Source organism: Macadamia integrifolia, chromosome 3, assembly GCF_013358625.1.
Source record: "Macadamia integrifolia cultivar HAES 741 chromosome 3, SCU_Mint_v3, whole genome shotgun sequence".
Lineage (NCBI taxonomy): Eukaryota > Viridiplantae > Streptophyta > Magnoliopsida > Proteales > Proteaceae > Macadamia > Macadamia integrifolia.
This window is the reverse complement of record NC_056559.1, coordinates 25,827,640-25,840,280: the sequence shown is the minus strand read 5'-3', so window position 1 is coordinate 25,840,280 and position 12,641 is coordinate 25,827,640. Positions and strand designations below refer to the sequence as shown.

General features: G+C 37.2%; 1 protein-coding gene and 1 non-coding gene across 8 annotated transcripts; both read right to left on the bottom strand.

Moving 5' to 3' along the window:
- Positions 1-2,759: 2,759 nt before the first annotated feature.
- On the bottom strand, positions 2,760-11,165 carry LOC122074074 (DNA-directed RNA polymerase III subunit RPC4-like). Of its 7 annotated transcripts, none has more exons than XM_042638893.1 (13): positions 9,966-11,165; positions 9,053-9,832; positions 8,713-8,793; positions 7,988-8,075; positions 7,846-7,904; positions 7,696-7,750; positions 7,523-7,562; positions 5,189-5,281; positions 5,039-5,091; positions 4,875-4,935; positions 4,617-4,708; positions 4,296-4,532; positions 2,760-3,359 (listed from the first exon to the last, which is right to left on the bottom strand). In XM_042638893.1, the coding sequence occupies exons 4-13, from the start codon at positions 8,024-8,026 to the stop codon at positions 3,207-3,209; spliced, it is 882 nt and encodes a 293-aa protein (XP_042494827.1). In that variant the 5' UTR covers positions 8,027-8,075; positions 8,713-8,793; positions 9,053-9,832; positions 9,966-11,165; the 3' UTR covers positions 2,760-3,206. The 7 variants fall into 7 exon arrangements, with proteins under 7 accessions (XP_042494827.1, XP_042494824.1, XP_042494823.1 ...); XM_042638890.1 differs by having other exon boundaries at positions 7,988-8,124; positions 9,966-11,164; XM_042638889.1 differs by lacking the exon at positions 8,713-8,793 and having other exon boundaries at positions 2,760-3,068; positions 3,161-3,359; positions 7,988-8,124; positions 9,966-11,164.
- On the bottom strand, positions 11,031-11,156 carry LOC122074981. Its single transcript, XR_006139124.1, has one exon. It is a non-coding gene; the product is annotated as a U11 spliceosomal RNA (small nuclear RNA).
- Positions 11,166-12,641: the final 1,476 nt, after the last annotated feature.

Below are 12,641 nucleotides of genomic sequence, written 5' to 3'. Positions count from 1 at the left end.
CCGGGAGTTTTATGTTTTGGGGGAAGTTTTCACTTTTCACCGTTTTTCCTGGAGCGAACGGGAAGTGCATTACTTTACCTGTAAAGAAAAAAAAAAAAAGTGAGTGCATTAGGAATTGAAATTTTGGGGATTAAAATTTTCAAAATGGTGACTTTTTTTTACTGTACAACCATAATCTAAGCCTTTCGTTTATACGCTCATAATCCAACGATTAGGAAACAGTGACTTCATTTTTTCATTTTTTATTTTTTTTTCATTTTTTAATAAGTAGATAGCAGCCATTAGGCTCTAACTTGATAAGGGTATCAATTCCAAGCCTGCATCGGTAGGCCTTATCAAATCCGACACGTTTATGATCCGATCTGGACTGACCCAATTAGTAAACGTGTCGAGTTTAAGCCTAGCCCGTTTATAAATAGATAATATACGGTGCAAGGGGTAAACTCGATGGACCTCCTTATCGGACCGGCTCATTTACAAGCCCAAGCATTTATATAGGGATTTTAATTTTTTTTTTTGAAATAGAGTAGGGTATATATTGATTTTTTTTAATTAATTATTGACTGTAATTAAGTGTAATATCTTTTCAAATTTATTGATAATTTCTAAAATAAAATAAAGTATCTTAAATCTAAGAAAAGTAAAAACCGTTTGAGGTCCATTTAAGTCTTTATTAGTACATTATCCCATTTAAGGCCCCGATTATAGCCCGATTAGGAGAAGTTCGATTAAAGCTCTGAGCCCAACACAACAATGGTTGAGACCGATTCATTCCTTATATAGGTAGTTCATGGCCTGAGCACATAGGCCTGCTAGGCCCAACCGAGACTGACCCAGCCAACCGATTGACACCCCTATAACTCAATACCTCTCGGTGAGCATAGGGTTTTTGTGCATGAATTGCTCTAGGCAATTATTGTATTGTACTTTGTCTTATCTTGATTCTTGGTCGATACTTCATTCGGAATAAATAAGGGTAATATGGTAAAAAATAGGGGCCAATCTCCTGAGGATTAGTCGAGGTGCACATTAGCGGGCTCGGACACCTTGGTTAACAAAAAAAAAAAGTTAAGAAATAGGTTATTTCTTATGACAACCATTGGCATTTCTATTCGATACAAATTGATCTAAATTAATATCAACCTTGTCCAATCTCAACACCAACTTCAATATCTTAAACCATGCTCTCCAATCTCCATCCGCTTGGCAGTGTGAGCATAATAACTTAAAATAGGGACATCAAAGAAAAATTTTGTATAATACAACGTGTTTAAAAGGGTTTATGATTTTAACATGAGTTTTAAATGTCTAGATTTTAAAAATACTAAACCAAAAAAAAGACATAAATTGTGGAATCAACTCATGTTTAATTAATTAAATATTAATATTTTAAAATTTTATCTTTTCACTAAAATGGAAAACAACACATTTTAAACGTAATTAAAATGTTTCCTATCTTTTGGGCCTTCTTGCTGTATATTCAAAAAGGGTTTCAAATAATGGAATCGGGATTGAGATAGGTCCCACTTGGTTGTATCGATTTGATCTTGATGGGTTAGAATCTGTATATATGGGGCCAATCAGGAATCAATCGGCTAATGAATCGGTTTAAGTCCCAAAAAAATTCCCCTCCTCAACCAGCCAATCCCCTAAAATTCCGTTTCCCACCCACTGCAGGATTCCCTCTCTCTCCACCTTGCCCTTAGTTCCACTCTATCCCTCCCCCATTTCGCTCATGGTTTCAAGTATGAGTATTGTATCGATCATATCATATTGGTATCGATTGAGACCAATACTAATACTTGACCAGATTGATTACCCGAAAATAGAAAGGACAAAAGGGATCCATATGCATGGATCCAATTCTATATTTATACCGATACCGATACCAATACCTAAATCCATGCCTCCCCCTCTCATTGTGATACCCTCCTAGCGTACAAATTATAACAAAGGCTAGCCCGCTAGTAGTAGAAGGAAGCATAGATGGAGAGCATGAAAAGGTGTCCCACTAGGTTGAAAAACGATTGCTTCCCCCTCGTGCTAGATCACTGGCACATTATAATTTTTTTTTTTGGGGGGGGGGGGGATAATAAGTGCGTAATGAATGTATTGTATCAAAAATGTTTGGAAAAAAATACTATGTTTGGGAACGGCAAAGCTATGCCCAAACACAAGGGGCGAATTGACCATCCTCAACCAATGAAAGGTGTAAACCCCACCCTGTTGATGCTTCTAAGTGCACTCCCAATAGTCCCCACAAGAGCCACACTCCGAACAGAACTCTACACCTAAATGTTCCTAGACACTTTCTTTGTTTACCCTGCAATGCAATATGATCAAGTGACTCAATCACTACTCAAAACAAGGTGAAAACAACTTATCAATACCACAAAAAACAAGTGGAAAGACGAATGGTGGACCAAGGAGCTTACCTTTACTAAATGTGGAAGTCCCTCATGATAGGGTTAAACTCCTCTCTTATGAAATAACATATCTATCCCTTAATGTGGGAGGAGAGATAAACATAGGGACGTACTAGCATATGTTATGCGAACAAGGAATTCAATCCCATGAATTATTTAAAAGACAAAAAAAAGTTTTATCTGATCATTGCCAATGATGTTTCACTGATACCTCAGATATAAAAGCATGAGGAAGCTCAGAAAAATTAATAGATGTGATCCCCCTTGGTCAAGATGAAGACTTGCAAAAGAAGCCACTAAATGGTTGGCTTATATCATTAGGAATCTGAGATAGATCATCAAACTTACCATGTGATTTATGCAAGGAGAGAGAGAGGACTTGTTTACATGTCAAACAATATCATCACAATTTTTTATTACATCAATTTACGCTTACTGATATTTATATTTCTCATTTTCATCGGTGGGAAGGATGATGGGGAGTCATCTCTCTTATTCTATCACCAACTTTAGCAGTATTCTGCAATAACAAAGTACCAAAAGCTGTGTTCATGAAGCAAAGCGAAAATGGTTCCAAAATAATTTCTGACCGCAGTTCCTGATCTTATCTCCTCAATACCCCAAAACTATGTAGTATAAGGCCTGCAAATTTTCTATTTAATTTGAACTAGAAACACTATACATTTTCTGTGAAAATTTTCAAGTAAAATCATACTCTTCTGCACCAATTTTACCTGGAAACAAACAGAGCTGAAGGAGGGGGGAAAAAATGAATGAATACTAATCCATGTCCGCAATCCTACTCAGGAGGGAATCGACACTCGGGGTAACAACGGCGCGCTTGTCAAGCAACCCGAGGATGCTGCAATGTTTCTCTTCAGTATTGACTGCCACAACATCCTGAGCAAATGCACAATCTGAACCTGGGGAAACCTACACAACCACAGAGAAATTAGGCATACCACAGGAAAGCTGGTATATCATAAATAGGCAATCTCAAACTGCTTGTTGAATTTGTGGGCCTTTGGTCAGACTTCTCTTGCAAGCAAGCATGACAGGTTTGCTGGAAACAGAAGTCTCATAAAAACAAGAATCTTCCAATTCCCTTTGGATTGTTGGTTCAGGAGGTTGTACTATCCCTCGAACAATCCACCCCATGGTCCCATTTTCTGAAAACACTGATTTTTTTCAAATGCTAAATAGCTTTTAGAGAAACCATTTTGGATCCATAGTGAGTAATTGTCCAGCCAATCGCTAATATGTGACACATGAGAGTGTAAATCCAATTTTATATGTACACAACAGATAAATTCGTTCGACCTTTTATACCAAAAACAGGATTTCAGTAACTTATAGGAAGGGAAAAAAAAAAATAGAAGTGTGTTTCATCATCTTCATCTTCCTACAAAGATAAGACTTCTTCTCGTGCACGGGAATTCTTCTTTGTATGTTTGGATGCCAAGAATAGAAAAAGGGAAGGAAAAAAAAAATTTGAGAGAGGCATAAATCATTGTGTCATCATGATTTTTGTCTTATTATGTTTTTTCTTTTCTTTTCTTTTCTTGACATCCAAACATACCTTGAGATCATTCAATCTAGCTACCTTTTATCCTCGAGTCTTAGAGGGAAATATATAGCTAATATCTATATCTGTAAAAGTATAATAAAAAATAGTCTCCAATAATCATCAATTGATGTTCTGGTATATATCTAACAACTACAATATGTTTTTTCTTCTTATAGTGTTGTTGAGGATACCCAGGGTAAGAAAATAAAGAATTAAAACTTTTGAAAATTGCTTAGTTTGGACAAAAAAAATAAGAGATGCAAAAGCATAGCCCCAAGAAAATAATTATGGTATATACTCACATCATAGAGAATATCACCAAGCTTCAGCTTGACTGCCCCACTTTTATATACTAGCATTTTACCCATTAAACCAGCCGGTAACTGTTCCAAGCTGCAGCCTTTATCTGAAGGAACCACATTACTGGATGGTCCTGCACTTCTGGTTGTCTGACTGCTCTCAGCAGTTGCTGATCGCTTTACTAAAGGCAAAGATGTAGGCAATTGAAGAAAGATCATTTTTGGCTCTTCTTGTTCTTCCTGTCAAGAACCGCAACATGTTAAGAGCATCTGTGTTCAGCATGGTATGTATTTTTTTCATCTTGAATTCATCAAAGTACCAACCATTAGCCCAAGCTCAATAGCTGAATTTGTAGAATATTCATTATTGGTCATGTTTGTAGAATCCTCCCCGAATTCCTCCTTATCAAGAAACACTGGAAACAAATGAAGCAAGAAATATAAAATTCTACAGTCAGAAACATAAGCTCCATTCTGCATACAGAACATGCCATACCATGCCATTTTTTCTAATGGTTGCAGTGTGTTCTAAAACTTCTAAAGTAATCCATTTCTTTCAAGAAGATACACCTTGAAACATACCTGGGTTTCCTGAGTATGGTCTCCTCACAGGGAGGGTGAGAGGATAGTACGAACAATAGTTCTGCAGTGTCAGGGTGGAAAGGGAAGTAAAAAATGAATAAGGGGAGAGTCGGTGTATGAAATACTGTGGTCTGTGGAAATGTATCAGTCAGGATTTTACTTACCCAGGGTTCTCTGTATTCTTTCTCCAACATGTGCCCCGACATGTTAGCACCATCTGCAGAAACAAAATGGTAAGGCTTACATGCATTTGAGTGGGTGGGTTGGATGGTCGGATTTAAAGATGGAAAAGGAAGGACCATCAAAAACTGAACCTTGAAATCTGCTAGCACTGCTCTTGGGAGGGCCATATGACCTCATGAAACTTGATGCTTGTCCATGACCAAATGCAACTTGCACAGGTGCCGCTGCAAGTTCAAAAACCAAAAAAAGGTTAATATAAAAACTGAATCAAGATGACATTGTATATGCTAACCAACAAAGATCTTTCTATTTTGAGAGGGATGGTTTTTTGAATAGACCCAATTTAACATTTTTTAATAAGTAACCCATAAATCTGGCGCTAGTGTCCAACAAATACACCTAAAAAAAGTCCTTAGATGTATCCCACGCCGTCCAAGACTTGTCTGCCATTATACCCATGCCCATCTTCCCAGAAGGCCATAATGTTTTCTTTAATTTCTATTGCTACTTTTTGGTCCAATGTATAAAACCACACTTGCTCTATATCAACAAGAAAAATAAATAATTAAATCATTTTCAACCCCTAAGCTAAACTTCGGTATTGTCTAGCTTCTGATGAGTGAATTGGTAATTCAAAAATCACTCAATCAAAACATGTGAGAATATCTAGATCGTTAAAACTGAAAACTTACTCAACATAAGTGAATGACCTCATATCAAATATTTTCTTTTTCAATTAGTTTTCAATTTAGTTAGAACAATTTCATCCAACAAGCAACAAATCCTATTTCACTCTACTGGAAGACTTATTCTGACTAATTATCACTGATTCTATTAGGACATATGGAATATAATTTATAATTTCATCCTATTGGACAAAAATTAGACACGAAAGGCATAAATTCACTTATAAATAGCAAAATGTTGGTTTCATAATAGCCAATCATTAACAAATCCAATTGTGGATCAAAAGAGATGCACTGAAGTCCCAGGACTCCATTCATCACTCAACAGGAAAACAAACATGAAAAATCATATTTACTTAATTGTATTTCCTTACAAGAAGCATACTAGGTACCGTTGCGTGAGGAAAAGCTGTTAAGTTTGTCTCGAATTCTTGACCCGTTTTGAAGATTGACCCGATCCGACAAATTTTGGTGGCGACCCGAATGGGAATTTTTCTGAGATCTGTGATGGAAGCAGAGGGCTTGGGCCGATAGGCCCAAGCCCGGAGCCCATCACTGATCTCGTATCTCGTATGGGGGTGCGGGGGCTACGCCCCCGCGGTATGGTTCGACCGGATCGACCGCGACCCGATGGGTCGAACCGTTATTTGGCGTATATATATATAATGTACTGTTGCTTGTTGAGAGTCATTGTATTCTAGGGTTTTCACGAAGCTAGGGTTTCAGGGCGAGTTCTTCCTCGCCGCTGTTAGGGTGTAATCCTTCTTCTGCATAGTGGATCATCTTCTTCTTCGCCCGAGGACGTAGCACACCACCCTGGTGTGTGAACCTCGTTAAATCTCTGTGTCGTACGGATCTATTATCTTTCTTTATTCGTGTTTCTTGGTGTTTGATCTAACAAAAGCATCCATCGACATGATGGGGTTTAGCATCCTTCATGGGTGGCAGTTGGATCATTCTCTACCATACAACCACCTCTTTTTTTTTTCCTTTTCGGGGGGGAGGAAAAGAGATCCAAAAAAGTTTTGAATATTTTCCAAAATTTTGTATGGCACTTTAGTAAATAATTTATTATCTTTTCAGACCTATAATTTCCTTCTTTTTTTTTTTCCTTTAATGACATTTCCTGTAAATATTTTCAACTGAAACAAATGGAGCCAGGAGACTCTAAGCCTGGGCTGAAGTCTGCTTGCACCAAATGCTTCTTATTGTAGACCCAATAGATCAAATACAAAGCCATGGAAGGTATAAATGGTTAGAATTCGAAGTGGCATGAAAATGGATGGTTAGCAAAAATTTTCTTATTAAATATTAACCACAGGAGTTTCTTCATATTTTGTATGAAAAGAAGTAGAAGAGGGACATCAATGCATCATCAGCTTTCAAAGGTCCCTTTGGTGAATGCAAACAGAAAGCGTAAAATGGAACACAGATTTGAGACTACAACATATTTTTTCCTGGTGTGTAAACCCTATTCAGCCTAGTAACTCAGTTTTGGAACTAGAATTTGCATTACCATAATCAACTGGAGTGCTCCTCCCACCCCTTCATTTTGGGTAACTACCTTAGAGTGGTGAAGTTATATTAACAGAGTGATGACAAAGACAATTGGGTGGTGAATCGTATAGTGTTGTTTGCCAATCAAGCCACAAACTGAAACAAATATTGAATGTCCTGATGCACCAATTGGATAGAAGCAAGGCAGAACAAACAGACAGAAATTATAAATTGTAATCTGAGTTGAAAGTTATATAAAATGTGAAGGACAGTTATACTTACATTTCTTTTCAATTTTAGGCCTTCCCCTCCCAGCACTTTCCTATAATAGAAGCACACCAGCAATTCAAATCAAGAAGAAGAATAAGGAACAAAGATCCCCTCAGAGGACGTATCAGGTCTGTGAATGATATCGAGTAATTATGATAGAGTGAATGTAAGGAAAAAAGAGATACATTGATACGCTGCAGCAATTCCCTGGTCTTGACATCTTCATTCTCAATCGCTTCACTAGAAAAAAAATCAGGGAGGAACAACAACGTTTATAAGTTGCCTAATATATTCCAGAAATTCAATATAGGCACAGTGGAAGAAAATAATATTACTTTTTTATTTCAACAGGTTTGGATGCTCTACGAGGAGGAACTTTTGGTTTAAATTTCACCTGCAGAAGCTCAATGAAAATCAGAATGAAGTGGAGCTTTTCATTTTACAACATAAATGAATGACATGAGTATAAAGCCAAACCTTCCTAGGAGCAGCAGATGGAGTTGGATCTGGCTCCATTTTTTGTACCCCTTTTGATCGATTTTCTTGGTTGAAGAAAAAGCTAGTTCTGGAAGTTGCAGACCATTTGGTGCAAAATAATTTTATTAGCTTAAGTCCTGTCAGTGACAGGAAGAAGATTATCACATAATCAAAAGAAGTAAAATTTGATAAAGATGAGTTTTTTTTGGCCAAGTTGGCACCACAATGGTTTTAGGTCCATCCACCCAAAGTGCAAAATTCCGATTTGTGATTTAGGGGTTTTCAGAATGCAAAACACATCTTGATCGAACCAAAATTGTGCCTTATCAATGAAATATTTTGTAAAATTAATGGGAAAAAAATCATTGTGTAGCTAGAGAGAACAAAAGGCTCGATGAACATCATTACTATGCTAATAGCTAAATTCTATCATCAGCTACTATCCATCTGATCGTCGCTCATTATCTATACTGCTAAAGTAATGAGAAGGATCCATAATGTTATATTAGACCAAAACTAGAGGCTGAAAGATCAGGACCATCCAATCAGTAGTGGGCTGATTTCAGAATGCAATTAAATAGGTCATTGGTTGGATGATTAGGACCAACAAATGTAGCTTATCTATCAACTTGACTGATGAATTGTGCTCATGTTCATTCATATACCAATTCAAATTTCTAAAATTAGAATAGTTAAAAAATTTTACACCAAATTATATTACCTACATGCTAAGAAAGCAACATTTCAAATTTCCTGTACTTGCTCCATGAAAGATCAAAATTGAAAATTTTTCAAATCCCTCTGTACTGAAATTAGAATCAAAGCATCAAATCTGATCAGCAATGTAATGAACAAGGAAAGAACTTCACTTGAAGCATAAACCTATGGCATTTAATATGATACGGATGAAGAATAGAAAGATAGGCAAACATCAAGAAGCAAAGTTAGGATCTTTGCTCTACGACTACAACAGACTTGAAAAGTTTTCAAAGTCTACTGATACAAACAAGAGAGAGAGAGAGAGAGAGAGAGAGAGAGAGAGAGAGAGAGAGAGACGATTCTTACCTCCTAAGACACCACAGAGAACTGGGTTTGCGTCTATTAGGCTCTCACAGTCCCACTCCCACCTTCTGCGACATCCACGCCATTATTATATATCCATTAGCCCATTAGTGTCGCTGGTTTTTCTCCCACGTCGATCAATGGAAGTTAGCTTTATTTCGCAAAGAATGGTAATTTTAGTAGTTTTACATTGGCAGCGGGGGTATTTTCGTAATTAGATTGAGAAAGAAAAACTGCAAAAAAACCCTAGCTGGCCAGCAACCTAAAACCCTAGTGATTCCCTTATAAATTTGTGTACCCTGTAGAAAAACCCTAAAAATTTAAAACCCAGCATCCAAAATCAAGATGAAGGTTAGATGTTCTATAAAAATTGAACCTTTTATTTCTATTAACATGGGTTTGGTTCTGTAGAATTCTGAAGAATCCTGAGGTCACAGATCAAAATCTGATCATTTTATTGACTATTTTCTTCTAATCATCTTCAAGATGAAATTATCAGATCTTAGGTTAGTTCTCCCAATTTTTTTTTTTTTCTTACGTTCCCTAAAGGGTTAAGCATACATCGAAGGCTTGCAGGTGCTTGTAATGAAAAGCCTGTTAAGCTCAAAAGCTGTGCAATAGTTAAAAACTGTCCCTTCTGTTAATGTCCTCTCGATGACTTTTTAGTCCATTCGCTAGAGGATTTCTGGAAGGATGACGGAGATTTCATTCTCTACCCATTCATCAGCTCTCTTTCGTTTTCGTTCTCCCCACCATCTTTTCTGCAACCAGATTCTACGGATTCTACAAAAACCGAATCAAACAATGAAGTGGTAATGAAAATATTAATAAAAGTTCCATATTCTACAAAAACCCCATTGAGGAAACCATTGATTTGCTGTAAAAAATCCAAATTTGAGGGAAGAAGATGTCGAACCCGAACCGAAAGATGAAAGCCGGAATCGTGATGGAACAATTTGCAGAAGTCACTATGGATTGAAGTTTGAAGATGAGAACTTCAAGCTCAAGCACACTGGGCCTGGGGTTCTGTCCTGCAAATGCTGGACCCAAAACCAATGGTTCCCAGTTCTAGGCAATGGAGAATCTTGGTTCAGATAGTGGGAAAACTAAATCACCTGTTGCCATTCAAGATTGTGATCAGATTACAGAAAAACGATGCCCATCTCTATGCGAGCTTCCAATGATGGATACTTGGAGGCACTAAGAAATGTAGTATCTTGTGAAAAATGTATAATACTCCCCATGTGCTCCAGCTCCACCATAGAATTCGTGAATTTTAGCTTACATTCTTCAAAGGTACAATATTATTGGGTTGTTTTCATTTATAACCCAATCCAACTTGAGCAGATAACTCAAATCCTGTTCACTAGAACCACAATCCTTTTTAGATCTGAAAATGTGAAGATGATTTCACAATGCTGGATTATGGAACCCATCTATGGTTTTTGGATAGAAAGAAGAGCACTTCCTCTCAATCTCCAGCTATCAGCCTACCATCTCCCCACTGCGTTCTTTCGAACAAGTGACAGGGAATTTAACTCAGCTACCTCGTAAAGCTGTGCATTGCTTCTTGTTTTTCCATTCGTTTTAGGGTTGTGTTTCTACAGTCCCCACATCAATAAAATGCAGAATTCAACATATAAATCAAGACTCAACAAATTATAGATCACACACTCATGAAAATCAAGAGCTCCAACATGAGCATAACCTGTAACCACTCTTCTTTTGATAAAAAGCACGACCTGTAACCACGGTATTCCCGTACCATAGACAAGCAACGGAATCTCTCAGGGGCATTTCGTCATACAAATTCTGCTCAAAAACACCAGCGCAGATTCTTGGCTGCTACCATCTGTATGTAATCTAAATAGTCAGATTTCGCCGGCACAATCTAGATCAAATAAACCTGTAAGTAGCCTGCTTGAACCTCAGCACAAACACAATATCATGCAAGTAACGCCTAAAATTTTGATATGGTAAATGGAGGGTCGGCCGAGCGAGCCAACCCTATAGGTTCCACAAATTATGTCGGCCATATGTCTTGATAGCCATACAGCACTCACCATACGAGGGCGAGCGCGGCATATTTAGCCAACCGACCCTTTTAATCTTTATTTCTCTGCTGCATCTTCTATTTATATTTGTTCCTTTCTATCTCACTTAGCTCAACTTATCGATATGGGACTAATTCAAGAGAGAGAGAGAGAGATCTGCTTCTCACTTTGTATTTTCATTTTTGAGAGCGTGGCTCCTCCACCCAAACACAGGGTAAAATGACTAGTCAATCTCTCGTGAAATGAAAAAATAACTTCTCTTTTGATGTTTCTTCATACACTTTCATCCCCCAAGGCTACACTCCCTCCCCCACAGAAAACATTTCTCAACAGTTAGAAGAAGTGTCAAATAAAAAACATAGATAAGAGAGAATGTGACCTCCGCATCATGATATATGTTCCTCATTTGTTGAGAGTTGAGAATGCCATTAGTGATGTATAAAGAGCGGATTTGCATGTCAAACTTTTTTTTTTTTTAATGACAAAAGATAATTTCATTATTTGATGTAGTTGAAAACATTAACCCACTGGCTGTATCTAGAATTTTAGCTTTCCTACGCATAGCTAGAGCAGCAATGTGCTTTAGTAATAGTACATATTCGTTTGACGGTTTGATAAAAAAAATTTTGATTTGGGAGAGTGATTTATAAACATCCAAAAAAAGGGGATTGCACTCTAAGGCCAGGAAATAACAAATGTAATGTTATTATCTTGAATAACTGAAACTTGAATACATATGTTGGAGCATGAACTGATTTTCGTAGTTGAACAGATTTCAGAACCTATATAATGTACACAAATCAGAACTTGAATAAGGAACGTAAAGGCTTTTCTTTCACATTTCAAAAGAGAATGCACCTATTGATATATCAAATAAATATGGGATGTCTAATTTCTCTTGTAAATAATCTTCAGTATGAGTGAGACAGGCATAGACTGAATTGTCCATCCGATTTTCTCTTATTTGAGTTAAATTATTGTGATCTATGTTCCCATCCTACCAGGATTGCAAATAAATTAGATTAAGAGGATGATTTTTAGAAAGATCCAACTCTTTAACCCATAAATTGTTTCTTTTTGCAGTAAAACAAAAAATCTTAAAAAATTCTAGATGGGTTCCAAGATTTATTCCTGAAAGGATATGGTTCCTCTCGCAGATGGCATAAGCAAGTAATGCAAAATTTGCTTAACAGTCCTTCCACCATCAACCTTGATAGATATACGTTCCATGAAGGACTTCATAAGATTTGAAAAAATATGAGGTTCTCAAAGCCTCAGTTCTGATTCCCACGTAAGAGAAGTAGCCTTCCCTAAACCCCACAGTGGTGGAAGCCTCGTGCACTGGGTATGTCCATTTTTTTACTCCATTTGGGTTTTTGCCCACATAGGTTGAAAATTGACAGGAACGCATGAGACATTGGGGTCTACCCATTCACAAAACATATGAGCCTAATTGACATGCCACATGGAAGATATTTGGGTAGATCATTCCAGAACAATACAAGTTTGCAAACTCAACCCGTGGGTGAAAAGAAAAT

What these genes read in the sequence shown, in the direction of transcription:
- LOC122074074 (XM_042638893.1), bottom strand. Translation starts at nt 8,026, where the DNA reads ATGGAGCCAGATCCAACTCCATCTGCTGCTCCTAGGAAG. An exon ending in AAACCTGTTGAAATAAAAAA is followed by an intron (nt 7,751 to 7,845) that starts GTAATATTATTT and finishes TTTTTTTTCTAG; the next exon opens with TGAAGCGATTGAGAATGAAG. An exon ending in AAGAATACAGAGAACCCTGG is followed by an intron (nt 4,936 to 5,038) that starts GTAAGTAAAATC and finishes CTGACACTGCAG; the next exon opens with AACTATTGTTCGTACTATCC.